This window comes from Scomber scombrus, chromosome 10, assembly GCF_963691925.1.
Source record: "Scomber scombrus chromosome 10, fScoSco1.1, whole genome shotgun sequence".
Taxonomy (NCBI): domain Eukaryota; kingdom Metazoa; phylum Chordata; class Actinopteri; order Scombriformes; family Scombridae; genus Scomber; species Scomber scombrus.
The window spans coordinates 4,676,074-4,702,197 of NC_084979.1; the positions used below are offsets into that span (position 1 = coordinate 4,676,074).

At 41.8% G+C, this 26,124-nt stretch overlaps 1 protein-coding gene across 1 annotated transcript; it reads right to left on the bottom strand.

The window, feature by feature from the left end:
- Positions 1-26,124, bottom strand: arfgef2 (ADP-ribosylation factor guanine nucleotide-exchange factor 2 (brefeldin A-inhibited)). Its single transcript, XM_062426981.1, has 39 exons — positions 25,781-26,124; positions 23,407-23,437; positions 22,862-22,985; positions 21,794-21,940; positions 20,413-20,592; positions 19,271-19,598; positions 19,024-19,173; positions 18,713-18,876; positions 18,064-18,197; positions 16,487-16,721; positions 16,282-16,381; positions 15,681-15,820; positions 15,457-15,565; positions 15,171-15,360; positions 14,915-15,026; positions 14,619-14,824; positions 14,341-14,425; positions 12,998-13,169; positions 12,730-12,881; positions 12,516-12,644; positions 11,653-11,811; positions 10,856-11,003; positions 10,593-10,689; positions 10,459-10,499; positions 10,192-10,361; positions 8,830-8,981; positions 8,518-8,690; positions 8,245-8,405; positions 8,013-8,143; positions 6,328-6,457; positions 5,994-6,129; positions 5,290-5,428; positions 4,455-4,512; positions 4,170-4,278; positions 3,925-4,064; positions 2,788-2,965; positions 2,537-2,675; positions 1,424-1,541; positions 1-604 (listed from the first exon to the last, which is right to left on the bottom strand). Exons 1-39 carry the CDS (start codon positions 25,971-25,973, stop codon positions 440-442), a joined length of 5,625 nt encoding a protein of 1,874 aa, XP_062282965.1. The 5' UTR covers positions 25,974-26,124; the 3' UTR covers positions 1-439.

The window sequence follows — 26,124 nt, forward strand, 5'->3', positions numbered from 1 at the left end:
TTTGATTAAGTTTTTTTTTTTTTTAAAAGAAAGAAAAACAACAAAAACAAACAAAAAAAAACCAAACCATCAAAAATCAGATACAGGGTTTTGCGACAATATCAATAAATTATTTGTTTACAGTTCTTTTTCTAGTTATTACAGGTTTTTGCGGTGAGAGTCAGGGGGATGATGAATGACAACAGTCAGCAGAGAGAGAGTGCTGGTCACAGTGCTGTTCATCAGGAAGAAAGGACAGGAAGCTTTTTCTACGAGTAGAAAAAGCTCAACACTTTAAACGCTGAAGTCCTGAACCGACACAGAAAGGCTACAGTCTTCTTCATCGTCGTCGTTTGCTTCAGTCCGAAAAGAGGGAGGAAAAGTCTCTCATCCCCCGCACCCAAGTTTTCCCCTGTCCTTCCCTCCTCCCGTTCCCACAAACCCTCCCCACGACCCCGTTCTAAGACGCGGAGCTCCAGGCGGACGCCCCGTCGTGAGCGGCGATGTGGAAGACGGAGCCGATCCGCAGGAAGAAGCGCCTGAGGACGGCCCGCAGCTCGGGGATCAGGTCAAACTGCATCATTTCACACAGGTGAGGGTAGTAGCAGGAAGCGTGGGGCTTGAACTGGAAGAGAAGGAAAAAGGACGAAGAGGTGAGAAACTGTAAATCAGCACCATGATTCAAACAAGTTTCACGTTATGTGCTTTAATCCCATTATTTAGAAATATTTAGAATGAAAAAAGAAAGCACTGTTCCTCTTAGAAAAGTTATTTTTTCAGTATTTTGGTGTTTTCTTTAAAGTCCAAATTTTACTGCATCACACATTCAGGCAAATAAACGCAATTTACACCACGAGACCCTCGCGAAAGAGCTTGGTGCCAGCCAGTCCACACTTTTTACAACACTGCTGTGATTCTTGTTGATGCAGTGGTTTGTGTGGTGCTGGCGTTTTCTTTTGAAGCTCGGCTGCACGGCGCCAATATTTCCTGCCGTTACGAGAGCTGAGCTGTGTGCCGGGTTGTTTTCAGAGTCTAGTTTTGGCCTGATGTGCCCCCTTGGAAAAAAAACAAAAAAAACCCTGAGTAACGGACGGCTGTGAGTCATCGTGAATCATGGCATCACGGAGAGATGGCATGATTCATAGGTGACAGCTCAGGAAAGTGTGTAACTGGAAAATGTGTGAGATGAATAAATAAAAAGTCATTGAAATGAATAATAATCACCTTTTTGTAATAGGTTTGAAATTTCATGTCATGGTTGTGATTCATAAAGCTCATTTACATAATTGTGTAAATACAGGTTTGGATCCTGCCCTGCCTCCATCAATCTCTTCATTTATAAACCCTTGCACGGTGTACTGTGTGTGTGTGTGTGTGTGTGTGTGTGTGTGTGTGTGTGTGTGTGTGTGTGTGTGTGTGTGTGTGTGTGTCTGTCTGTTCCTGCCTTGTTGTCGGGCAGCCGTAGCGTCCTGGTAAGCAGCAGCATAAGCAGGCTGTTCCACGCCTCTCTGTGGCTCTCCGAGGTCAGACTGATGAAGTAGGCCAGAGCTTCGCTGCACACCCTGAGAGGGCCCACACACACACACACACCATACAAATCATTATTATTATTATAGTAGATGAGCTGCACATCTTGTACTGAAGTCACCTAACACCAACCATTTAATTATTAACACCACACATACGTATTCTTGATGTAATACATGAGTCAACTGCTCCGATGCAGCTGCTCAGTGACCAAAAAGGTGATTTGTGCTCTTGTGTATTCGATCACACACACACACACACACACACACACACACACACACACACACACACACACACACACACACACACACACACACACACACACACACACACACACACACACACACACACACACACACAGAGTGTACAGTTCATAAATATATAGTGTAATGAGGTATGAGCCATATGTCAGAACACAGCTCTCTCGACTTGAACAAACAGACGGTGACACAGTCTGTGCTTCTTTATCTAAGGTTTAACATTTAACCAGGCGGTGGTGACATGCTGGAAACATTTTGAGGTAGCAGACAGCAGCTGTGATAATGCTACTGTCAGCTTTAAGTTTGAAAAAAAGAAAAGAAAAAGCATTTTTTAAGTGGTGATATTCCATAATTTTCTTATTGTCAACAAATTCCATGAAAAGACCAACAATACAACAATAAGTATTGTGTGTGTCTGGTTTATCTTATTCCTCTGTGCCACTGAGCTCTATTGTTGTCTTAAAATAGTTTTTAAAAAACACATTAAAAAGAGCCACAAGCTGCATTGAGCTACATTTATTACCATGAACACACATACTTTAATTTATTTCGAGTCAATTTGTACATGCACTGTTTTTACTTCCAATACTTCAAATTAAAAGTCTATTTTTGTGACATGTTTTTAAAGATTTCCAGTAGGAATGGAAACCACTAACTAGGAAGGTTTTTTGTCTTCCGTGGGATTTGAGGACAGTAAGAAAAATATACAACCTCCTTTAATACAGCGCTGGTTGTTTTAACTGTGGTGATGTAGTAGATGTTGTACTCACAGCAGCAGGCGGGTCTGGATGTCAGGCCACGAGACCTGCAGCTGAGGATCAGAGTACATCCTGAACAAGATCCTCAGGCTGCAGGCCAGACTGCTAGTCTCCTGCTTCAACAGGTTGGGTTTGGATTTCCCTTTAAAACCTGAGGGCGAAAAGAAGGAAATGATTGTTATTAGGCAAAGATCTCCCTTCATTTACTTGTATCTCTGCTGTCTATTAAACTAAAGCTGCTATCCTCCTCTTTTTTTATGTACCTGCCCTCCAGAGTGCCGTCCTTTGTTCGTTGTTGGAGTTGAAGTCCTTGGCGAAGGTGTGCGACTCCAGCAGACAGTCAAGCAGCTTGAAGAGGTGCGCGGAGGTCATGTGTCTGTACATGCCCTGATCCAGGCCCGACTCGCCTCCCTCGGCCTCCGACTCTTCCAAAGCGTCTCGCTATGCAGAGGGTAATGATAGATTAGAGACATGCAATATATGTGATCATTTGAGACAAAAAACATCTATTTTCTGGTGATTTGCATTGTTTTATTTGAATGATCCAACACTGATTCTTCTTCTATTTTTCTCAGTAAACAAGTGTACATGTGCACTAAATGTTATGTATATGTTGTGTTATTTAAATTAAGTAAAGTAGTTTAAAACTATTAGTGTAGAAAACTAGAAAACCAAACTCTAACCTGGATACGCGTTTATGATTTCAGCATTTACTAACCCTGTCACAATAACTACTTTAATTGGATGATATATCATCTCAGAAATAATTGCGATAAACAATATCATTGTCATTTGAAGATCATTTTCTACCACTGATATAATGATAATATAATATCATAATAATGTCAGGGGGGCGGGGGGTGGGATTGGAGAGTGGGTGCTATGCTTCTGTAAAAACACAGACTGCTATTATGGGCCAGGACAGAGTTATTTACCTTTAATTCCATATAAGCAAAGCAGGACGTACACAGTGAGGAATGGAGGACACTACTTGCTTAGCCAATGTGACATGAATAGCCTCTTAGCTGCTGATGTGAAGTCTGGCAATATTGTATTGATGATGATGATGTTGATAATTAGGTTATTGTACAATAAGTGGATAATTACTGTGACAGGCCTAGCGTTTACTACTCAAGGGAACAACAGTGTGGTTTAATCGATTCTGGACTTTGTGGGATCGGTGGTGATTTCCAGCCCTGCGCAGTGTTGCCCTTTTTAGATGAGTGCACTTCCCCGTATTTTCCAGATTAGTGAGCGCCGTTTCCATGAAGTCAAAGAAGCAACATATCAACTTTCACTACCATTTTCTTTGTTCCTTCTTTTTTAAACGGATTTGTCTGGCACTAAATGGCATTAAATCAACATTAAAATTGAGACTGACGGTGGATGTTGTCGTCTACCTGTGCAGCAGCCATGTTCTCAGCATCCTCCTTCTTGCTGGTTGCCGGGAAGAAGACGATGTTGTCTATGGTCTGGATCAGTTCCAGCTGCACCACACATTTAATCAGCAGGCCTGCAAACAGCTTCTGGTCTGAAACTCCTGTAAGCATAAAAAAAAAACACAAGATGTGATATTTGAAAGTGGGAATTTTTTTTTGCTTTGGGGATGTAAATGATGTGTGTGTGTTTTTGCTTGTGCACTCACTAGCGTTAGATTTCCCCTTCCAGGTGTCGTCACTAGACATCTGGCTGTGTCCCCTCTCAGACAGAGCTCTGTCGTAGCTGCTTTGGGACTGGGTGTCGAAATCAGCGTCCTGCGTACAACAATAACAGGTTAATGTCATTCTTCTGATGCGGTGGAAAGATAATTAGGAAATACAGCAGCTCTCTCATTGGCTAAAAAGCCTCTTATCATGTTTGATGCAGAGTATAAAACATCTGCTTGTACGTTATTACTGTTTAGTCAATGAGCGTGTGTTTATTTTCTTACAAAATGTTTGCCGTCGGCAGCTTCCTCGTCCTGTCCGGCCGGTCGCCAAGTCAACAAACTGATGTGAAAAGCAAACAGAGAGGCACATCATGAATCAAGTGTAGTGATAAGCAACATCCTGTCATACAATTACATCAACATCTACGCTAAAGTGTGACAGCTGTGACGTGCATTTGCCTTAATTCACACATTTCCATTGATTCCCCTTTGACTAAATGTGTACTATCACACAGATATTCATAAGCAGTTTCATTCATGTGTTTGAATAGAGCTGATTAATATGAGGCGCCAAAGTTGACAAAAGCTGAGCTAAAATTTTGAGGGAATGGGGATACACTGAGTTATGCTGTGTTAGAAAGACACAGTTAGACTTCGTGAGATAGGACGAGTTACTGCGCCAGAGAGACCAAATTATACTTTGTGAGAGAGAAGTTCTGACAAAGGATGAGTTCGTCAGAAGAAAGGGCCTTCAAAATAAAAGTTTCCTACTTCCCTTTTTGCCAGCAGGTTTTCAGCCTCATCTCGTTATGAAAATGTATCAATCTTAGAATAAAATAACAAAGCTGAGTTACCGTAAACTTAACTTAAAATAAAGCACCTTACTGTATTTATTTTCAAAATTCAAAGAATGAGCTTGATTTGATTCTCAGTAAAACTGTTAAGTCAGTTAAGAGCAGTGTTTGACAGCATTTCAATTTGTATGTAAATTTCATTTTATCTTGTTCTCGTTCTCTCTCGCGCAGCTTCAACATTTCTCGCAACTGTTAATTTCCTCGTGCAATTTGAGCTCAGCTTCTGTCCACTTTGGCGCCTCATACACTGGTTGCAGACGTACACGTGAGGGCTGGTGTTTTGGAAGATCTCCAGCATGCAGGAGCAGGTGATGTTCCAGACTGTGGGGCTGAACTTCTCCCCGTTCAGAATCACCAGGTTCTCCAGACAGTTGGTCCCTGACCGAGCCAGCTGCTCGTTGTCTGTGGAAGAAGAGTAACGAGTTAAAAACACAGCTGCTGCATGAATGAAGTTCACTGAGGTTCATGAGGTGCTTGTCAAGGACTGGAATCTAAAAAGATGTTACAGTTGCTGAATGTTGTGGGCTTGTTGCTGAACGAAATGTTGGTCTAACTTTTTTTTGGCAAAGTCTTTAACCTTTTCTCATCCAAAATTTAGATTTTATAAATACGTTTCATATATATATATATATATATATATATATATTTTTGGCTATCTGATCTAACTTTAGCATCTGGAATCTGATGCAGGATCTCATTCCCTTAGCTTGCCTATTACAAATTCAGTGACTGAAATTTTTAAAAAGTGATAATCATGGTTATTCACTAGAATTCAGTAAGAAAAACTGAGTAGCTTGTTAACATTTCGCCCCATTCTCCACCACAATAATTTTTCTACAGTCCCTTACTAAGATCCCCAACTAGAACGCTTGCTGTTCCCTCTCTGCTTAAAATGTAGCCTTTGTGTGAATAAATGAATACTGTAAGTGTTGTGCTTTTACGTGTCTACATGATTTTGGACACCCACCTTGCCTCACACACCACTGTAACTGTGTGAAAATGTCAGCCAGCAGAATTTCACTGAGAGGCTCGTAAAACTGGGTGAAGACGTCGCAGATGGCGTATAGCGCGTGGTTGCATGTTGTCGTCATCCACTCAGTTTTCTGAAGAAAAAAAAAACATGAGAAGATATAAGTTAAGTCACATTTTTAAAAAAAAACCTGCTTTCTATTCTAAATGTACACATACATTTTTGACAGTGTTTCAGTTATTCTGCCTCTTCTAGATCACATGTGTAAGTGACTTGTCGAAATATAAAACAGCTATGGGACTTGAAGGCCCTGCTATCAGTGACCTCTGACCTCTGTCTGCTGCTCGGGGAGCTTCATGTTGTCAAAGATGCGGAAGACGATTCTGAAGAGGTCGTGCCACCAGTGCTTCTCAAAGGTGTGGCCGTAACTCTTCATGATCTCAAACATGACTGTGAGCCCCCTGTGGGAAGCAAAGACAAACAGTTTATCTCAGCGACAAAAACACAGGCACAATGTGACATCACCAGCTATATATTATGATCCTGCATTGATTGATTTATTGTGATCTTATTTGTCTGACCAAGCAAAACTATTTCCTCCTTGAGTTCAGATTTTGATTTTCCCACATCAGGAAACTTACCACTTACAGGTCCTTTTCTAGACAATTAAGAACATGACTCATAAGTCTCCAAATCTGTCAGCACTTGTCTGGGTGTATTCGTCACCTGACCTCTTTTACTCATTCCTGCTGGTCTGTCTTTGTTTCTGCTGCTAAATTGCCTTGTTGCTTGACCTGCCTAAGTGCTGCTGTCATCATCTTACTTACACCTGTTTTTTTTGTCATGTCTGTCTCTATGGTGCTAAATTGTAATTAAGTTGTCCTTCTGCTCGTATTGATTCTTGCTCATATCTGAAGCTGTCCTGATTATTTGTTGCCTTGTTCAATCGCAGTTTGCTTTGCTTTTTATTGTGTTCTGCTTATGTCACTCTGTGTTTTATATTTATTGTAACTTTACAAAGTTACAAAGTGTTTTAAATGTGTTTCTTGATTTTAGGCTGCTGATTCACTTCTGGCCAGGGACAACGGATGAATGCATTTCCTGACCAGCTGAGAACACCACAGACTATTTAGTTTTAAAAAAGGACTTAAAACATTTCTTTTTAGCAGTACCTTTGACTTTTAAAGACCTTGCTGGTTGCTGCTTTTAAGCTCTTATGATGTTTTATGTTTTTTATCTCTTCTATATTGATGATTCTGCCTTGTAGCACCATGACATTTTCTTCAAATGTAAAGTGCATTACAAATGAAATGTATTATTATTATCATTATTATTATTAAAACTAGCCTTTGGGCTATTTGCCTCATTCTGGCAAATGTACGGTACTGTTTATTAATATGAACTGTTCCTGACAAATAAACAAATAAGATAAATTCTAAAATATTCAAATGCAGGCAGGTGAAGCATCAAAAAGAGACATTTTGGTAACGCGATTAGCTAAAAGTGTACTGAAAAACTCCACAGTTAAGTGTTTGACTCTTTGAACTCTTGGCTTTCTTGCTCTGTTTCCTCTCCCTTTATTTACACATGCAAAACTACACTACTACCCTTATTTCACAGTTCATCAGTTGGGCTACTCAGAAACACCATTCCGTGTGTGTGTGTGTGTGTGTGTGTGTGTGTGTGTGTTTGTGGTCAAATAATATTTTATGAACCGACTGAGTTGAGGGAAATGTTCTCAAAATTAGGGATTAGGGAATTTTCTTGACCTGTATTTCCAGTTTGGTGGTTTTATACACTGTAAATGTCATGCTGCATTAGGTATGAGCAGTTCCTTTTTTGCTGGGATGTACAGGAGACAATAGATAGATGTAATACTGCAGTCTTTTTTAAAGATTTATAAGCAGATTTCAGGATATTGATGTGTAATTGTAGATATGTAAAATCCCTGTAAAGTGCTGAGTTATATATGATTGAACCTTTAAGTTAAACTACATGCTGAGGTGGTTTTGCTACCTGGTTCGGACGTCCAGCTTGCAGCGATTGATGATGCAAGAGAGCTCAAACAGGATGGGGAACCAGCCGCGGACCCACACCCGGTCGCCGGGGGCAACGTTCATGTCATCGCTGGTGTATTCTCTCAGCGACTGGACGGAGACATGGCACAACAGAAAGGAATACATTTCAGAATAAAACCACACAAATAATATATGCAACGTTTTGATTTGACACACAGATGCCGTTTTACCTGCGGCCTTTCCGAGACGTATTTAGCGCAGTGTCGTATGAGTCTGATGGCCTCCATGCTGGTGTCGGGAAAAGCTGCGTTGCACACAAACTCCGACAGACACTTTACCGCATCCTGGAATGAATCGATGGCGGCTGCGAAGTAATTCTGGAAGGTGTTCACTGATGGAAAAGGAGGAAAGAAAGTGAGGAAACAGGGATGAATCCCTCCTCACAGAAAGCCACTGCTGAATGAAAATCTGTGTCGTTGTCAGCGGAGCGGGTTGATACTCACTGACGATGTGGCCGGTGGTCTGGAAGGCCAGCTCCACGATGGTCTCGTCGTGGTCGGAGGCCGCCTGGTGAAACACTGAGAAGATGTTCTTCCAGCCTGAACGGATGTTGGCCGCCTGGGAGTTCACCATCTGAGCCACGCACCTGATCACCATGTCTCTGATAGTGGGTGACCTGAGGGGAGGGGGCGGTGTGTATTAACATAGTGTAATGTAGTGTATCTTTGAGAGTTAATATCAAATAAATGTTTACTATAAGTAATACTGTATTTATTTACTTTTGTAGTGAGAAAAAGCAGTCTCTCATCTCTCACCTGTTCTTCTTCATGATGTGCTCAAAAGGCCTGAGGAAGTCTTTCTGGAAGCGGAAGTTGGCCAACTCTCCTTTCTCCAAGAACTTCATGGAGAGCTGCCTCAGAGAGTCCACAGCAAAGATGGCTACATCCTCGTTGGGGTTACAACCCACCTAAAAAAGAGACAGCAGTTATGAATTGAGGTTTAGCAATGCATTAAAGTAGCTTGGTAACTCAGTGTACAGTCAACAGTCAGGTGTCCATATTTCCTCACTGTAATCATTCCTCCTGTTCATACTGACTATTAAAACATCTCCTTCAAATGTGCTTTCAATATAAGTGATGGAGGACATAATCCACAGTGTGTCTACACAGTCATTTAAAAGTAGATGTGAAGCTAATATGAGGCTTCAGCAGTCTGAGTTAGTCATATCAAGTGATATCTGACACATTTACAGTCTTTTTAGCATCTAATTCCTTCTTAGTGTTTCCCTGTTGAGCTGTGGTGGAAGTATAGTAACAAAAAGACTTTGGCAATAAAAACACTTTAATGTAGAAAAACAGTTTCAGTGTTCATATCGGCACCTGACAACATTTTTTAAAATTGTGCATATGTCCTTTAAAAGATTGTTTGATGATTAAATAATGCTAAAATTTACCATTGAACTGCGTAGAGCCACAGAATCGGGTGACAATTCTATGTTGGCTCATCACTATGAGCGACTTCTCACATTTCATCCATTGCTGATGTAATAATATAAACTATAGCAGCTTTGAGTTTGAATTAAAACATGAAATTCCAGTAAATTGTGTCCTCTAAACAGCAGAGTGTTTAAGAAGTTATTCCATTATTTCAGGTCTAATATAGCGTTACTAACAGGTGATGCATTTGGGAAATAAAAAAATTAAAAACTATCCACCTGTATTTTCAATGACAAATGAGTTAGTTTTTCAAGGGTGTGGAACTTGGATATATAGTCTGGGGTCCAATTCATGCCTTACTTAGTAACAACAGAATGACTAATGTCCAGTGTGCATACTGCAAACACAGCCTGAGTAGATAGAATTAAAGAGCCTTGTTATGTCACTGTAGCGCTAATAAATCAGGCTCCTCAGAAGGGAAATAGACTAAAAGTGTGTGGGGCAGCAGAGAGAACAGCTGGAAAACCCCTGCATCGTCCCTCTGCTGGAAATACCGACTTCTTCCTCGTTCTGAACTTTCAGGTGATATATTTTTAGAACACAAACCCTGATATCAGCTTTGCATAGTTCTGTTTTTGCATACTTGCACACAGAGATTATGTAAAAGTAATCTATGGAGCGCATTATGGAGGATATTCGCCATCTGCTGCAGACCCTTTTTTTTTTTTTAGGTCCACTGACCTTGTTAAAGTGGTCTCCTATGACCTGCCAGATTCGAGACCACTGCAGCCTGATGCGGTTCATGTTGTAGTAGGAGATTTCCACGATCTTCTGCAGGCTGAACATCCTCGGCTGGTGCGTTGAGGCCAGCTCGTCCATGGACACGGCGCACAGCCACCGCACAAAGTCCACTGGAGACAATTAAAACAGCGTCAGCCTATCAGTAACTCCCATTTCTTTGTAGCATAACATAGCGGCATGTGACAGATGTCAAGAAATAACACTCACCTATAGCATTTCCATCTAATCTGGTGGAGCCAGTAAAGATCCTGCAAAGCATTTGTAGAAAACAGAGACATTAACAAAGTGAACGAGACACTTTAATACTTCTATTATTATGTTATCAATGTCCTGCATCTCACCTGTCCACAGCTACCACTACACTCTGAGAACTGGTCTCTCCTACTGACTCCTGGATGTGAGCCATCTGTCTCTTGTCCTGACTTCCCACCAGGTTACCTGCAACACCAAGACACAGTTAACAAGAGCTCAGACAACAGATGTCATGTGACTTTTAGAAGCATGATGAAGCAGGTATGGATGTAGAATTTATGTATGATGTTGTATTTACTTAACAGAAAGACAGCAAGTTGATAAACTGTGTGTGTGTGTTTGTCTTTCTTACCTAGTCCCAGGGGCATGAACTCTTCTGTGCCGGTGGGTAAGCCCTTGAGGCCGCCCTCTTTGTCCCGGACCACCCCCGAGATGTAGCGCGTCTTCACCCCGGTGCCGATCAGCTGGGCGAGCTCCAGCTGACTGATGCACCTCAGGATCTACAGCGCAAAGACATCAACCACCAGTCAGTAACTTCACAGGGGTTCTATGTTTTATTATCCTTTTAAACTGCATTTTTCTGTTTGCAACTGCTGTTTATGAAATCAAAAATATAGGGTTCATAACTCACATTGTACTGAACTTGATATTCACCTGTTTTTATCCATCATATTCTATTTTAGCTTCACTTTATTTCCATTTTAACACATTTAATAAAAAAACACATAAATACGATATATATATGTGTGTGTGTGCGTGTGTCTTGGTGCATTTTATGTTTCATGTAAAGCACTTTGAATTGCCTTGTTGTTATTTATGTGCTTTATAAAAAATGTGCCTTGTCTTGCTGAGCTGTGAACACTTTTAAGAACAGTTGAATAAACACTGAACTTGTGGGGCTTTAACAGTATATGTATATGCAATATAAAACAGTAGATAACTTGACTCAGCTATCCAATCACATTGTTCTTCATGCCTATAACAGTGCCACTAAATATAATACAACATGAACTCTTGCAGTGACATTAGGGATTTACTTACTCCCACTTGTCAGGCCAAAAACTCAACTGCGCAATTAAATGAAAAAGTTAATTGGATTCTAGTTTTTTTCCTGATTTTTAATAAACCTCATATTATTTAGGGAGTCACCTCATGCCAGGAGTTTCCCAGGTAGTTTCCGTCAGTGTGGGCCACAGTGATCAGGGTCTTGATGGTGTCGATGTTCTTCTGCTTCATCTCCGTGATGCTGGAGCTGGCTGTCAGCAGGGTGAACCTGGCCAACGCCTGCACGTATGCGTCTCGTTCCAACTACATAAAGATGAACTCAGGTATTATACACACTAAGAACACAGAGCCAATTAAAAAGAAATAGGATATAATTGAAGGAATATGTGACTGGTGTGACTACAAACATTAAAGTAATAATAATAATGATAATATTTGTTTATATAGTCATTTTCAAATGTTACAAAGTGCTTCAAAGGGTTATAAAACTGCCTAATGTGAGCCCCAGTATACAAAAATATACCCATTTGTTTAATTTATTGTACACATTTGACCTGTGTTTATTAAAATAAATTCAAAAATCAGCATTCAAACATGTTGTATTCATCTTATTCTATATGATGTTCTCATGGACCATAAAATAGTGATAGTGAACAAACATTTATTAATGAGTGATGTGGAATTACTGAATGTGATTGATGTAGAGAATAATTATGAGTCAGAATAAGAACGGTATGTAAGGGTTAAAGAGAGTACTATGGGGATCAAATAAGTAAAATCAATTAAAAACAATGCCGTTAAATCTTTTAAAAACTGATGTGAAATATTGATGTGTGGTGGATGAAGCTGGATCTGGGAACAATGAGGAGTACTTGATTGAAAGATCAAAGATCACGTACAGGCTCATAGAATGTTAAGAGGTCTGTTATATATTCTGGAGCCAGTCCAAGTTGGGCTTTGAAAATAAGCATCATTTGGCTCACTGTGTGTGGAAAACATCAGCGTACCTGCATGTTGAAGATGCAGGCGATCCTGATGGCGCATCGGATGCCTTCCAGACACAGCGAGGCCACTTCTGGGTCGTCACAGTCCTGCAGTCCCACGCTGAACGCTGCCAGCAGAGGGGTCCACGCCAGCTGGAACACACGAAACCATCATATTAGGTTTTTTTTCATTCTTCTAAATGCCTCTTATTCATTCATATATTGTCCTGCGTCATACCTTGAACATGGGTCTGACGTGCTCTAGGTGTGTAGCGCTGAAGAACGGGGCCTGAGCGTGGCTGACGGCCTCCATCAGAGCTTTGGCCGTCTTCGCCATCTGCTCCATCTCCACGTTGTACAGCAGGCGGCGCTGCTTCTCACTGGCCACGCCTGATGAGAGGCAGACATCGATGTGTTGTTGTTGTTTTTTCAGCAAACCGAGAACAGTTTTCGAGAAAGATGATGATGATGTGTGACAAGATGGTGAGTTTTATTTGAGTACTCACTCTGCTTGGTGGATTTGGGGGTGATTGAAAACTCTTTGCTCTCCTTCATGGCGATCTTCTTGCCCGCGATCTCGTCGTATATGGAGGACAGATACTCTTCTGGCAGGTCCTTGCTGTCGTTAATACCGCGGTTCATCTTGATGTACTGCTCCTTTGTCATCTTGTTCTTCACCTTCATGAACAAGGACGAGGGGGGAAAAAAAGACATTCAGGAGTGATTATTAAAAAGGGGAAAGAATACTGTCAGGAAATGACTATTCAAGTTTTGCCTGAGTTTGTATAACCACATACACATTAACTATCCTAGATTAGTCTTTAAACATATGTTCTACCCCTAATTGAATTTAGCAGGATTTTCTGCTGCTGAACTTTTTGTTGGAAAAAAAGAACATTTTTGGATGAAATGTGTTTTCAGCTCAACAAAAAGATCAGTGATTTATTGAGTTTTGATAATCAATGTGGGAGAAATTTGGTAAAACTTTAAAACTCCTGCTGAGTATTACTGGATTTTCATTATGTTGCACAGGACCGGAGGGAAACAGGAAAATAAAAAAGGAGGAAAATGTACTGTAGTGCTATATGGAATACAATCCATCTTTTAATATACTGTAATATTTTTTTACCACTGAGTGCTTTTCATTATCTGGCGTTCACAATCTCTCTCTCTGTTTCTCCTCCGGCTATAGCCTTTGTGTGTGTGTGCGAGTATCACACAGAGACCTGCCTTCCCCTGACTTTAAATTTCAGGAGCAATTTCCCCTGTCACAGTGCTCTGTCGGCCGTGATAAATCAGGTGCAGCACCTATTTGTACAGAGCTTCATTCAGACAGATAAAACCCCTCATTCATTTAAATAGGGATGAAAATGTACGCAAAAAAAATGCTGTGGAGAATAAAATACAGGTGAGCACAAAACATGAACACTGTATTTCTACTGCTTCCTTTTGGATTGAATGGCAAAAAAATTAAAAGATTGTTGCTGTGATAACCTAACAGTAAGTACAAACAGCTGTACTCTGTTTTTGTATCTATTAAGTTCCTGGTTAGTCAAAGTGGACTTCCTGGATCATCTTTTATGTTCTTGCTGATACCTGAGCGCCACCACCAGTGCAAAAGAGTTGTTTTTGAACTAAACCCTAAAATATATATTGCCTGAACCCAAAACTTTTGTAGAGGTTTTTTTCTATTTCACCAGCTCAAACTTTGTGGTGTGGACGAGCACTATTTAACTGTAGTGCCTGAAAAAGGGCACCGAACCGTTAATAAATATCCTGCTGACAAACAAGACGTAAGTTAGATCCTGATCATATTGACAGGATATAAAGTAGAATGAATAGTTCTTACCTGTGGACTGTGCAGGTCTGTGGTGAGCATAATGATGGAGTATGCCAGCACGTATGCAGTGTCTGCGCTGGCGAACAGAGTCTGTCTGTAAAGGAAGACACACATCAGAGCAGCAGTTAGTGACATTTCTCATGCTGTATCTTTTAATTTTAATACATTAACACTTGTGGTTAAAGATAATATGATTACATGACTCTGGTGTTCTCGTATTTTAACAGGAAATCTAGGGCAGCAGTAAAGATGATGATGATGATGATGATGATGATGATGAGTCTTACCCCTGGTTGCACTCCAGGTATCGAGCAGCGAACTTCTCCATCAGCCTGTCGATCTTCTGCGCCTCCCCCGGCAGCCTGAAGCCTTCCAGAAACGCTCGGAGTGCCGAGACAAAGTCCCGCCCGCAGAAGTCCAGCTGGTCCACGTAGCAGTACATCACCTCTTTGTTGAACTTGATGTTCTCGCCAAGGTACTCGCCCACTTGGGTCTGTGGATGCAGAAGTAGTGTGGTCACTAATTAACTTTTCTGCTAGCGTTGCCTTTTTAGAGTTAAAATAAGCTTGCATGATCTCCTCACCGTATCCAGCCTTTCCTCCTGGTGCAGGAACTGGGCGATGTCCTCGGCTGTGGAGCCCAGCATGCCCTGGTCCTGCAGGTACTGGATACCTCGCTTCGGCTTCTTGTTGAAGCTGGAGAGAGAGAGAATAGAAGAACTAATCTAACCCCGTCCTCTCTAAATAAGAACAAACTGTTCTATCAATAAAGAACAAATCCTAATTAATCCTCATGTAAATCCTAACCAGGAGGAAGAGGAAAAAGGGAGGGGGGCTCACAGTTCGATGCTGTGCTCGATGATGTCTTTCTGCTGCTTGATGACCTCGTACTGCTCCGGGTGGTCGGCCTGGGAGGTGGCGACGCTGGAGGAGACGGTGGAGTCCAGCGAGCTGATGCTGTCTCGACGTCCCGCCAGCTGCTCCGGGAGCTTCAGCTCTCCGCCCTCGTTATCGGACGGATGCTCCTGGCCTAAAAACACACACACACACACATTGATTACACACGTTTAGACTCTACCCCTCTCCTGTGTGTTGTTCACATACATCCCTCACACTACACACTTACCCAGGTTGGCTTGAAGGTTTGGATTCACATACATGTCTTTGCTCCACTCCACCATACATTTGAGGATGGACACCAGACATTCCAAACCCTTCTTACGTAGGCTCAGCTCCTATAGATATCACAACACACACACACACATATTGTTATTGTCTGTGTCTGACCAGGAAGATGTCCTATTATAATAAACACCTGTGCTCCTGTCACTGAATTACTGGGGTGCCTACCTGCAGGGGGGTCATCCCGAGCTCCTGACCACTCCTGCCCATAGCGATTTTAGACAGGTCGTTGACGAGGCGCTCGAAGATGTTGGCGGCGTTTAAGTCGCAGTCGTAGTTGACGTAGATGTCGACGACGCACTGGGCATCTGGAGGGGGGGGGGGGGCAGATGTCAGGAAAAAACTGGGTAACAATCACAAAGATGTACATTTTTAAACAATACCAAGTAAATAAATTCCTTGGAACAAAAACTAAACTATTTTGTCCATACAGAAGGATTACTTAAAGGTTGAATGCTTAAATTTTAAAGTGGATAAAGTGTATTCCTCTTTTATATAAAATGCATCGATGCCAACTGATATAACAGCAGAATCACTCCAGAAAAAAAGATACACTAGTACCAACTGACATCTGCAACATTTTAAAAGCCTTTTTAGAGCCCTCTGGTTTTCTGTTAACAGAAACGTTTGTCACATCGTTGCTGTGCTTTAGTTATGGATGTGACTCATGCCGTGATACTGGAGTAGCGCCAGCAGTGGTTAATACAGTGACGGTAATATTTAGAAGAAGCTTAGTGTGACTGTGTGTTTAACTTGGAGAGAAGCGGACCTGCACAGATGCGTGTTAGTGTTTGGATAACCATCCACTTGTGTTCAAAGGAGCTGGTCGACGTCTCCAAGATGGTCAGAAAGATCTCCCGAAAAAACACCTGCGGTGAGCAAAAAGAGAGATGAAAAGTGAGTGTGATGGATGTTGAATATATCACAACTCAGTCTAGGGTTTGCCGGATAACACGCTGACCACTGTCTCGTACCTCGATCTGCATCTTCAGGTGGACCTTGAAGTGGGACAGCAAGGTGAGGAAGATGGCGAGCGAGAGTTCGAAGACCTCGGGCACGGAGGAGACGCCGTTTTTCGACAGCGCCACGCACAGGTACTGTTTGATGGCGTTGACGAACATCTCGTGAGTGCGGAACACGGGCCCGGCTCCCTGCAGCACGGAGAGCAGCAGCTGGAGGGAGACTATCTTGGACCTCAACTCGTGGGACCTGGAGAGGAGAAGAATAGTACGGGCGTTAATTAGTGTAGGAGGCCTATGTAGTAATATGCACAGTAGAAATTAATGTCCTATCTTTAAATAATGTTCCACAGTCTGCTCCAAGATATTTGGGTATAATAGTGTTGCATTGCTGTGTTTAATGTAGGCCAGATTGACTTGTCTGTGAGCTTCTTTCTGGGCTCAGTTTACTTTGGTCTATTCACACTGTCTGCTCCAGGGTCTAATGTTACAGTAACCAGAGATGACAGGGCCACACCGGGATGGAAAAGGGCACATTAACCTGTCGAGACTGAGACGAAGGGCAGCTCTGTGTATTTTGGCAAACTGTAGCATGACAAAAACAGGTCATCGAATAAAAAGAGTGAACAAATGTATTAAAGCAGGTTTTTTTAAAACTGGAGTGCTGGATGATTGACGACCCATGTCACCATGGCGACCTGTGGGGAAAATCCGGCACTGCGGACAAAATAATTGGCCCCCTGATGAAAGTTTTGACTGCATCATCATTTTTCACAAACCTGCATTAGATAACAAAATAATCACAAAGGCTCCTGTATAACCTTGTTACAGCTTATAACTTCCCATCAAGAGGAAAAGCATTATAACTATAGTGGTTTTATATTTAATTAAACAGGTGGTGCTGAAATTAAGTCTAATAAACCTACAAGAAACTAGTTTCAATCAATCAGTCAAACTTTATTTATATAGCAGCTTTCATGCAGGTTAATTTAGTTCAAAGTGCTTCACGGTTGGTTGACAAGCTGATAATAAGACGGAATAAGTGTAGAACAAGGACAACATAAAGAAAAGGAATAAAAATGATAGATGAACAAAAAAAAAGAACAAATTACGAAGAAAATTTAAAACCAGGGCATGCAAGAGAAAATATGATAAAAATGTTTTTTAAATAAATAAATTAGGATTTATAATAAAAATCTAAAATTAAATATAGGAAAATAAATGGGGGGGAATCTGATAACATAACATTTTAATTTTTAAAAAAATAAAATAGTATAAACTATTCTTAATTTAAAGCCATGCTGAACAGTTGGGTAGTTTGTGTGTGAATTCTCACACTTTTACTTTGCTCTTCACCAAACAAATGGTTGGCAGTCGATGCTTATTTCCCCCCTCAGATTCAATCTTCAACAGTGTTACAAATCTATTTTATTCTTAAATGAATTAAAAGAAATAAACAAAAATATATAAGCCTGTGTTTACACTGCACTGGTTAACGCCCCCTACTGTAAAATCCTGCAATAGTGGTTTGTATAATCATCCTATGAAATGATTCAAGACCTTTTGTGGTATATTTAAAACAAAACTCTCACTTTGGATCTGGAGGTCCGTCAGCGAGGGGCTTCATGGAGAGTTTGCACAGTGAACGAAACACCAGGAAGGCGTCCTTCTGCAGGATGTGAGAGAACCGGGCTGCGCTGTGGGGTCCCTGCAGCGCCTCTGCATCCTGATACAAGATGAAGACGGTCAGTTTCGATTTATGTGCAAATGCAAATGACTAGTCTAGCCTTAAATATGTCTCTGTGGTGGGACACTAACATATTGATTGGGCTTTTCATGGCAGAACTCCAGAAGTGGAGCCAAGAGTCACTTCTGCTTCTCATGTACAGTTACTTTAGTCATCACATATAATACACTGTTTTTCTATCATACTAACAGAACTTGAGTCAGCATTTCTTTCTAAGCATGTAAATATTTAATTTGTCTCGGCTTTGCACGAGTGTAACTGATGAGAGGAACTAAACTAGAAGAAGAAACTTCTACACAAAGGAAGTTAACTTTCTAGCCATGTAAGAAATATAGTACTGTATGGGGCCTTTTTTTTTTAATATAGTTTTTAAATAATTCAACTTCCACAGAAGGGGGTGAGAACAAGACCAAAAAAAAAATCTTTGCATCAGTAACATTAGTGTCTCATGCTTTAATTCATTGCACTGCTAGTTAATAATTCACAGTGCTCACCAGCACATCTGCTGATGAAACAGAGGAGCGGTCCTCGATGATGCCGTTCATCTGCTGACCCTCCGCTCTGAATCTGGAAGGGGCCGCTTCTGTCATCTCGGTGACGGGGTGGGCTGGGTGCTCTGGGTGCTCTGGGTGCTCTGGGTGCTCTGGGTACTCGCCTCCTGGAGGAGAAGAGCCAACACAGACAATTTGGAGTCACGACTGTGGAAGAAGAAGGCTGCCACTGACATTTAGAGAAGAACATTTAAAAAAAGAGGATGACTGAAACAAAAAATAGCGGGAAAAAAAAAAGGCTAGTGAGTTCTGACCTGTTCCAGTGTGAGTCTGTGTTGGCGGTGGCTCTCCTTCCTCTATTTCGGGCGCCGCTTCCTCTTCCACTTCCACTTCCGCTTCCACTTCCTCCGCTGGCTGAGTGGATACAGGAGGCGTCTCCGCCCCTTCATCTTCAAAAACGGAATCTGATGTAAACAAACAACAACAAGAGATTTCAGGCTTCGATTAAAAGCTGTGAGCAGGAATTAAATATTTCACCGGAAAGCTGGAGGTGACTGGTACCTCTTGTTGGTGTGACCGGTTCCGCTCCTCCGTTCATCTGAGCGTTGTCCCCCTCAGGCTCCCCGTTAACTGATGGTGTGTCCGGAGCTTGGTCCTGGTCCAGGTCCGGAGGTGGGGGTGGGGGCGTTGAGCTGGTGGTGGTAGTAGTAGTAGTAGTAGTAGTAGTGAGGTCTGGAGTACTAGCTGCTGGGGACGGGGAACCCTGGGGTTCGGGAGTGGGCGTGCGGTCAGACCGTGGGGAGCCGGATCGCCTGCCGCCTGGGACCGGCGACGGGTTCTGCTGGGGGAGACGCAGCCTGTCCTTCTCCAGCTCCTGGGCCTCCAGAGCCTGCAGAGGTAGAAGGTGGTTAAGATGTGGAGGCAGAACGCTTCTGAATCAAAGTTCACATATCACATTTGTTCAACTATTTCAGGTCTGCTGATCGCTTTTCTACAAACTGAAACTAGATGGTTGAATGAGTAATTGCTTATTTACACATTCAACAGATATGGAGCAATGATAGCATTCGTTTGGAGTCACGTTTCTGGCCACATGATGACTTTTAGCTATGTTTTTGTCTCCACTAACTCCTGAAGGTTTATCAGAGCTTTTTCATTGCCTGTTGACACTGAAAATGACACTAATGAAAGCAGTGAGAATGAACCAAAACAGTAAAGATTGTTCTCATCCCAACTTTGGCTAACTGTTGCATTAGAAAAGATATTAGAAACATGAAATGACATGTTCCTTCATTTATTTTGAGTTGGTGTTTGAGTCAATCCCACACACACTAACTGCCCTGCTGCCTAAAATACTCAATAGAGCACAAAATGTGTATAAAGCCACAGTTGAAAATAGTCTCTAACACATGCATTTCTCACAACAAATGTTTCCTGTTTGATTAACATATGCTACAAACTACAGTGCCCAGATGTTCTTTTTTTAAGTGATAGTATATAGTTGTGAGCGTTTTTTTTATTAAAGATTTAAGTTGGAGCTGAGTGCCATAGACAAGCTGGATAAGTCCGAAACTATTGAGAGACTAGTTTTGGCTTATAATGAGATTTGTTGACAATAACAAAAAATATATAATATATTGAGAGGCAAAAGCTGTAATTCTCTCATGCAGCGATGTTTCATAAAACTGTTAAATTGAACTAACGGCCTGGTTCTCCATGCGTGTGAAGATAACATTGAGCATCTGGGTGAGCGTGGCTTTAGCGGTGGTCTGGTTGATGAGGTTGCGGCTGGCCAGGTAGATGTTGTAGCAGGTCCTGACGGTGAGGAGGATGGTGCCCTCGTGAATCTCTATGTGCGGGGAGGTCACCGCCGTCAGCAGCGCCTGGATGGAGAGAAAAGGAAGTAAAGTAGTTATCAGACAGGATGTCTTGTTGAGAGGATGAACCTGCTGAATCACCACTCAACTTCCCTTCTTCACGTTAAAGCCGCAACTGTGTACTTCTCATACTCTGTTGCTGTATACTCGGTGAGCAACTCAACTGTAGATATTCAAATTAAAGACAAAAAAAAAAGAACAATATCCACAAGGCTGATTCATTTAATACTGTTTAAGGCTCAAACTGTTTTGCATTAGTCAGTCTTTAATAGACTTCAGTGACATTCAGGTCTCCTTCAGTGGTGAATGAAAGCCAAAGCAGATGTTGACAATCTGTCCTATCAATCTTTTGTCAACAGTCATAAAAGTGCGTGCTCCTTATAACAGCAGACTTTGCCCTTCACTCCGACCACAACGTGTTTATTCATTCAGAAAAAGGAAACTCGAGTAAGCAGCTGCAACGATACTAACTGCACGAACACAACTTATGGTTTGAAGCCAAAGAAGAGATCAGGAAATGTAAATGATTGTGAGCCAGAGAAAGATGGTTTGAAAGTGTGCACTAATGAGGATGCAATTAAGGGCTTCATTATAAATTTAACAGGCTCGAAAGTTAAAAGTTCCACACAAATGCAAAAAACGACAATAGTGGATATTAGACGCTTTTTAAACATGATAGATATGGAAATAATATTTGCAGGTTTAATACAGATGTAACAAATGTTGTGAGTGTTTGTGTGACAAACCTTCAGTTTTGTTTTTTTGGGGGGAAAAAACTGCCTCAAGAAATAGCACAACTAGTTAGAGAGAAAAGGTGCCCTTTGTAACAGAAACTCACAATGTGGTTTCATTTTATGCTCAAATATTTATGGGATCATAGAAATCTAATATTAAAAGATGGATGAAATATTCTGTTGCAGAATAGTAGATTGACAATGTAATCGAGGAGCAAAAACAAGGCACGGCATAGCATGAATGTATGAAATTCTATATGATTACTATATATAACTACTATATCACTAATCCTTACTTAGCAGACACAGCATTAGGAAAAGACTGTGAACCGTGACTGAAAGCACTCAAGAATGGTGAGGAGCGACTGTTTGACCCCGGTTGGCTCTCGATGCTTAGATAAACAACAACAACGATGACAGCTGGAGGATCTGAAGGGCTGCCAGATGACGGGGGGAGAGGCCCCGGTACGTACCTTGATGATCTGGAGCTGGACTCCCTCGTCGGTCTGCGGGCCCTGGAAGCAGTTGCAGATGGTCTCCACCAGCCGGTCGATCAGCCTCTTGCCCGGGGTTCTGCTGTCCGGGGCGTTGCCTGTGATGTGGCCGTACGCTATCAGCTTCTGCGGTCAGACGGTGCAACAGGTTAGGGCAGGCGGAGGCGGCTTGTGTCAGTGTGTGTTTAGGTGTGTGTGTGTCACTTTTGGAGTAAGTTTTGTTTTATTTGAGAGTCGATTTTCTATTTCATTAAAAAGAGGAACGACGAGATGAGTAAAATACGGCTTAACTTAAATAAAATAAAATAAATAACAGTTAAATAAGTTTGTTTTAAAGCATGTGTGTATGCGTGTGTGTGTGTTCCTCCAAGATTCACTGACAGTCTCAATTTGCTTATCATCAATAGTGCACTGAATGTACTTAATAGATTATAATGTGACCCTATGAGTGTACTTAAGTGCATGTGTGTGTATTTATGTGTGTGTATTCTCCTCCATGATTCACTGACAGTCTCAATTTGCTTTTCATATATAATGCAGTGAATGTACTTAAGAGATTATACCTAATGTGACTATATGAGTGTACTCGTGTGAGTGTGTGTATGTATGTATGTATGTATGTATGCATGTATATATATCTGTGTGTGTGTGTGTGTGTGTGTGTGTGTGTGTGTACTCCTCCATGATTCACTGACAGTCCCAATTTGCTTTTCAACAACAGTGCACCTAATGTACTTAACAGAGTATAACAAATATGACCATACGAGTATACTTAAGTGAGTGTGTGTATGCGTGCATGTGTGGAATGTTGAGTCATTGTCTGGAGTGCGCGTTCGACGCGTGAAACAGGTGTTGCAAGTTTTCACCCCCTCCACCCCACGCAGGTAATACAACTAAACAATAGTTGAAAGCTGTGAGAGAGTGAAAGACTCATGAAGGATTCAGAAGAGGGAGTGTTTATTTAACTGTTCTGTGTGTGCAAGCCACAGCGTGTTATGTGTGTGTGTGTGTGTGTGTGTGTGTGTGGGGAGGGCAGTGTATATTAACCTGCAGACAGTCCAGAGAGGTGCTAACTATCCGGGGGGACTTTGACTGACAGGCCAACTCGAAGGGAAGCACGTATTTGTCAGCCTCGATGTAGTTGGCTCTGGGTGGGACCACTGTGCCATCCCTGCAGTGACGGAGAGGAGAGCAAACACGGATTGTTCAAATATTAAAAAAAACAAAAAAAACTACTGGGGTTAACACAACTCCAATAAGTCATGTTAATAAACCAAGCTCTATTTTACTGTATCATGCTGCAGAAATAAACAGGGCATTGAAGCTTTACATGTAAAACCTTAGAAAAGCATATTAACACATTGTTAGATTAACAGCTTCCTTATAGCAGCAGACCTACAGTATTACCTGAAGGCTGTTTGAAGTGCTGCTGATATACAAAGCAGCAGTTCAAGCAGCAAATCACCTCAGCGAGCAGCCAGGCTTTACTGCAGACTGCTGCGGGGCGAGTATTACCTCCATGTCTCACCTCACATCACAAGAAGAGTAAAAAAAAATTCAGGGTAACTCAGGGTAATCATTCACGTACTTACTTTTGTTTCTCAAGCTCTGCCTTGATTTCATCTATGAAGAGAGATAAAAGGAGATCAAACGTTAGTCAGAGCCCGAACTTTGACCCCTCGCAGCTCATAGCAGCATGACATCATTTGACTCCAACATGTGGAGGGTCAACCTGCTGCTGACCACAGCAGCAGCAGGTTGTGTTTACTTGCAAGCAATATTTTCTATCCTATCATACATTCAACAGGATTTACCCCAATGTTTTATTTCTATTGACTTCAATTGACCAGCCTCCTTCAGATATTTCCTCTCCTTCTCTTTCGTACCCCTTGCATTCACCGGTCCGTTCCTAGCTGTAACTTCAATCAATTTCTATTTCTTCTTTTTTTTCTCCTTACTCACATTGATCTATACATAGCTAACACACACACACACACACTCTCTCTCTTATAGACTAATGGTTTATATTTAGTCAGCCAGATGTGACCGACCAAAATCGATTGGATTCACACAACGTGGCGGTGCATGTCACGACTCTAACAAACTCCCCCCGTATCACGGAGGAAATGAGCCAATGCAATACCCACAAGAAATGTCACAATCACAGTTATGGTTATGATCAACTCACTGCTCAGAATGTATGACCTGTCATTTCGATTTTATATTTTAATAAAGATGAGAGCTCTGGTTTGTTTTCTCTACGATGCTGTACGGACACATTAGGGAAAGAACTAACTATAGAAAGGTATTAATTATACTGCTTTTTTATTAAGGGACCTGGCTAAGCTCTGGTGTTTCTCTGCTCTGGTGAAAAAAAAAATAGAGCCATTAACAAGTAATCTCTCTTTCCACTGCATGCTTAATTACTCATGGCTGCAACAGATGAAAGGGGCCGGCAATCCGCGGCATAACAATTTAGGTATTTGAGTAGAGAAGTTGGCTTGTGCTGGAAAAGATGAGAGCTTGTATGAGAATAGGCTAAAGCACTACATAGTAATACAGTAGTAGTGTGAGGAGTTAGGAGGGTTGTGTTCTCTGGGTATCATGAATAATGAGAGTGTCGCTAGCAGCTCAGTGACATTTATATCTAGGGTTAGGTTAGGTCAACTTTTTACTTGAACAGTTGCACCTTAAAGACATGTTTTAGGATGTATAGAAAATACTAGTGTAATAGTGAATCTAAGTTCAACTATCTTGTTAAAATCCTTAAAATGGAATCAAACTCTTCCCTCTTCCCTCATTGAAAATCCCAGAAGCTATAAATATGTAAACAGTTTAACTTCTGGACACAAGACGTCTTCTACTTCACTGGAAAAGTCACTTGTCAGTTGCGTTATGTGCACTGGATGCTTCCTGTTTCCTCATCCTTCTTGTGTAAATTGAATATTTGACCAGGATTGACTTCCTGACTAGTTGTGATGTCACGAATGGTGCTCGTAGGCCACGCCCCCTTAACACTGTCTTTTTCAATGACACAGAGGACCTTTCCAATTTTCGGCGGGTGAATGTGTGTCAAATTCTGCACGTATATCATTCTGCACAACATTGAGGTTCAAACATATAACTGTAGGAACAAGAAGGAAAATATATTTTTTAATATGTGTGTGTGTGTGTGGGGGGGTGTTTTCAATAATGAAAACACCCTGTGCATTCCTGAGCAGGTACCCTTCTTGTCAGATTGTTGTTGGCAACAACAATCTGACAAGAAGAGAGGTGAGTGACACACACACACACACACACACACACACACACACACACACAATATAAGCAAGAAAAAAGACATGAATTGAACAGCCTTAAGTGTGTGTGTTCCTCCAAGATTCACTGACAGTCTCAATTTGCTTTTCATTAATAGTGCAGTGAATGTACTTAATAGATTATATGTGTGTATGTAACTCTATCTGTAATAGAGTTGAATGGAAAAGCAGGGACGTCAGAGTATCCTGGAGTTTAGGTAGCCTGTGTGTGTGTGTGTGTGTGTGTGTGTGTGTGTGTGTGTGTGTGTGTGTGTGTGTGTGTGTGTGTGTGTGTATCTGTCTGTCTGTCTGACAGTGATACGTACAACACAGGGATTGGTCTGTTTAACCAGCTAACGACAGCTACCTGTTAGCGTGTTCACCTGCCGACATTAACAGCCTTTACCATCACGTCAAGCCACCGTCAAAATAAGCACTGCGTAAATGACACGAACCCGCCAAAGTGATGCCAACACTCTATTAGCTACCTCTGCCTGTCAACGTCAACGGGCAGCTGTAAGCAGACGACGAAGGCCAATTCATAATGCTAACGCTAGCTAGCTCTCCTCTATCTCCAACATGACAGACGCGACAGAAATGTTACAATAAAGCTCCGAGTAACATGGTGTAGTTACCGAGCAGCACACTTAAACAAAACAAAAACACTCACCAAGAGCCACCTGACAGGCTTTACGCAGCTGGCTGTGCTGGCTCCTCTTTACCTCCTTATCCGAGAGGATTTTCTCCAGCGCCCGAGACAGAAACATGCTCTTAGTTTTACTGTTTTCTACCCTCTGCTGATGCTGCTGCTGCTGGTGCTGCTGTTGAGGCCCGTGTTGCTGCGGCTGCCGCTGCTGCTGCATCTCTCGGTTTTGGTTCCCGCTACTCTCTCAGGCCGTCATCTTCGGCCTGTGCCCTGCGAATAAGCAGCAGGTAACACGGGAAGCTAACCAAAGCCAAGGCTATCGGTGTCAGTCCCGTAGTAGCGCCGCTGCTAACCTCAGCTCAGCACCG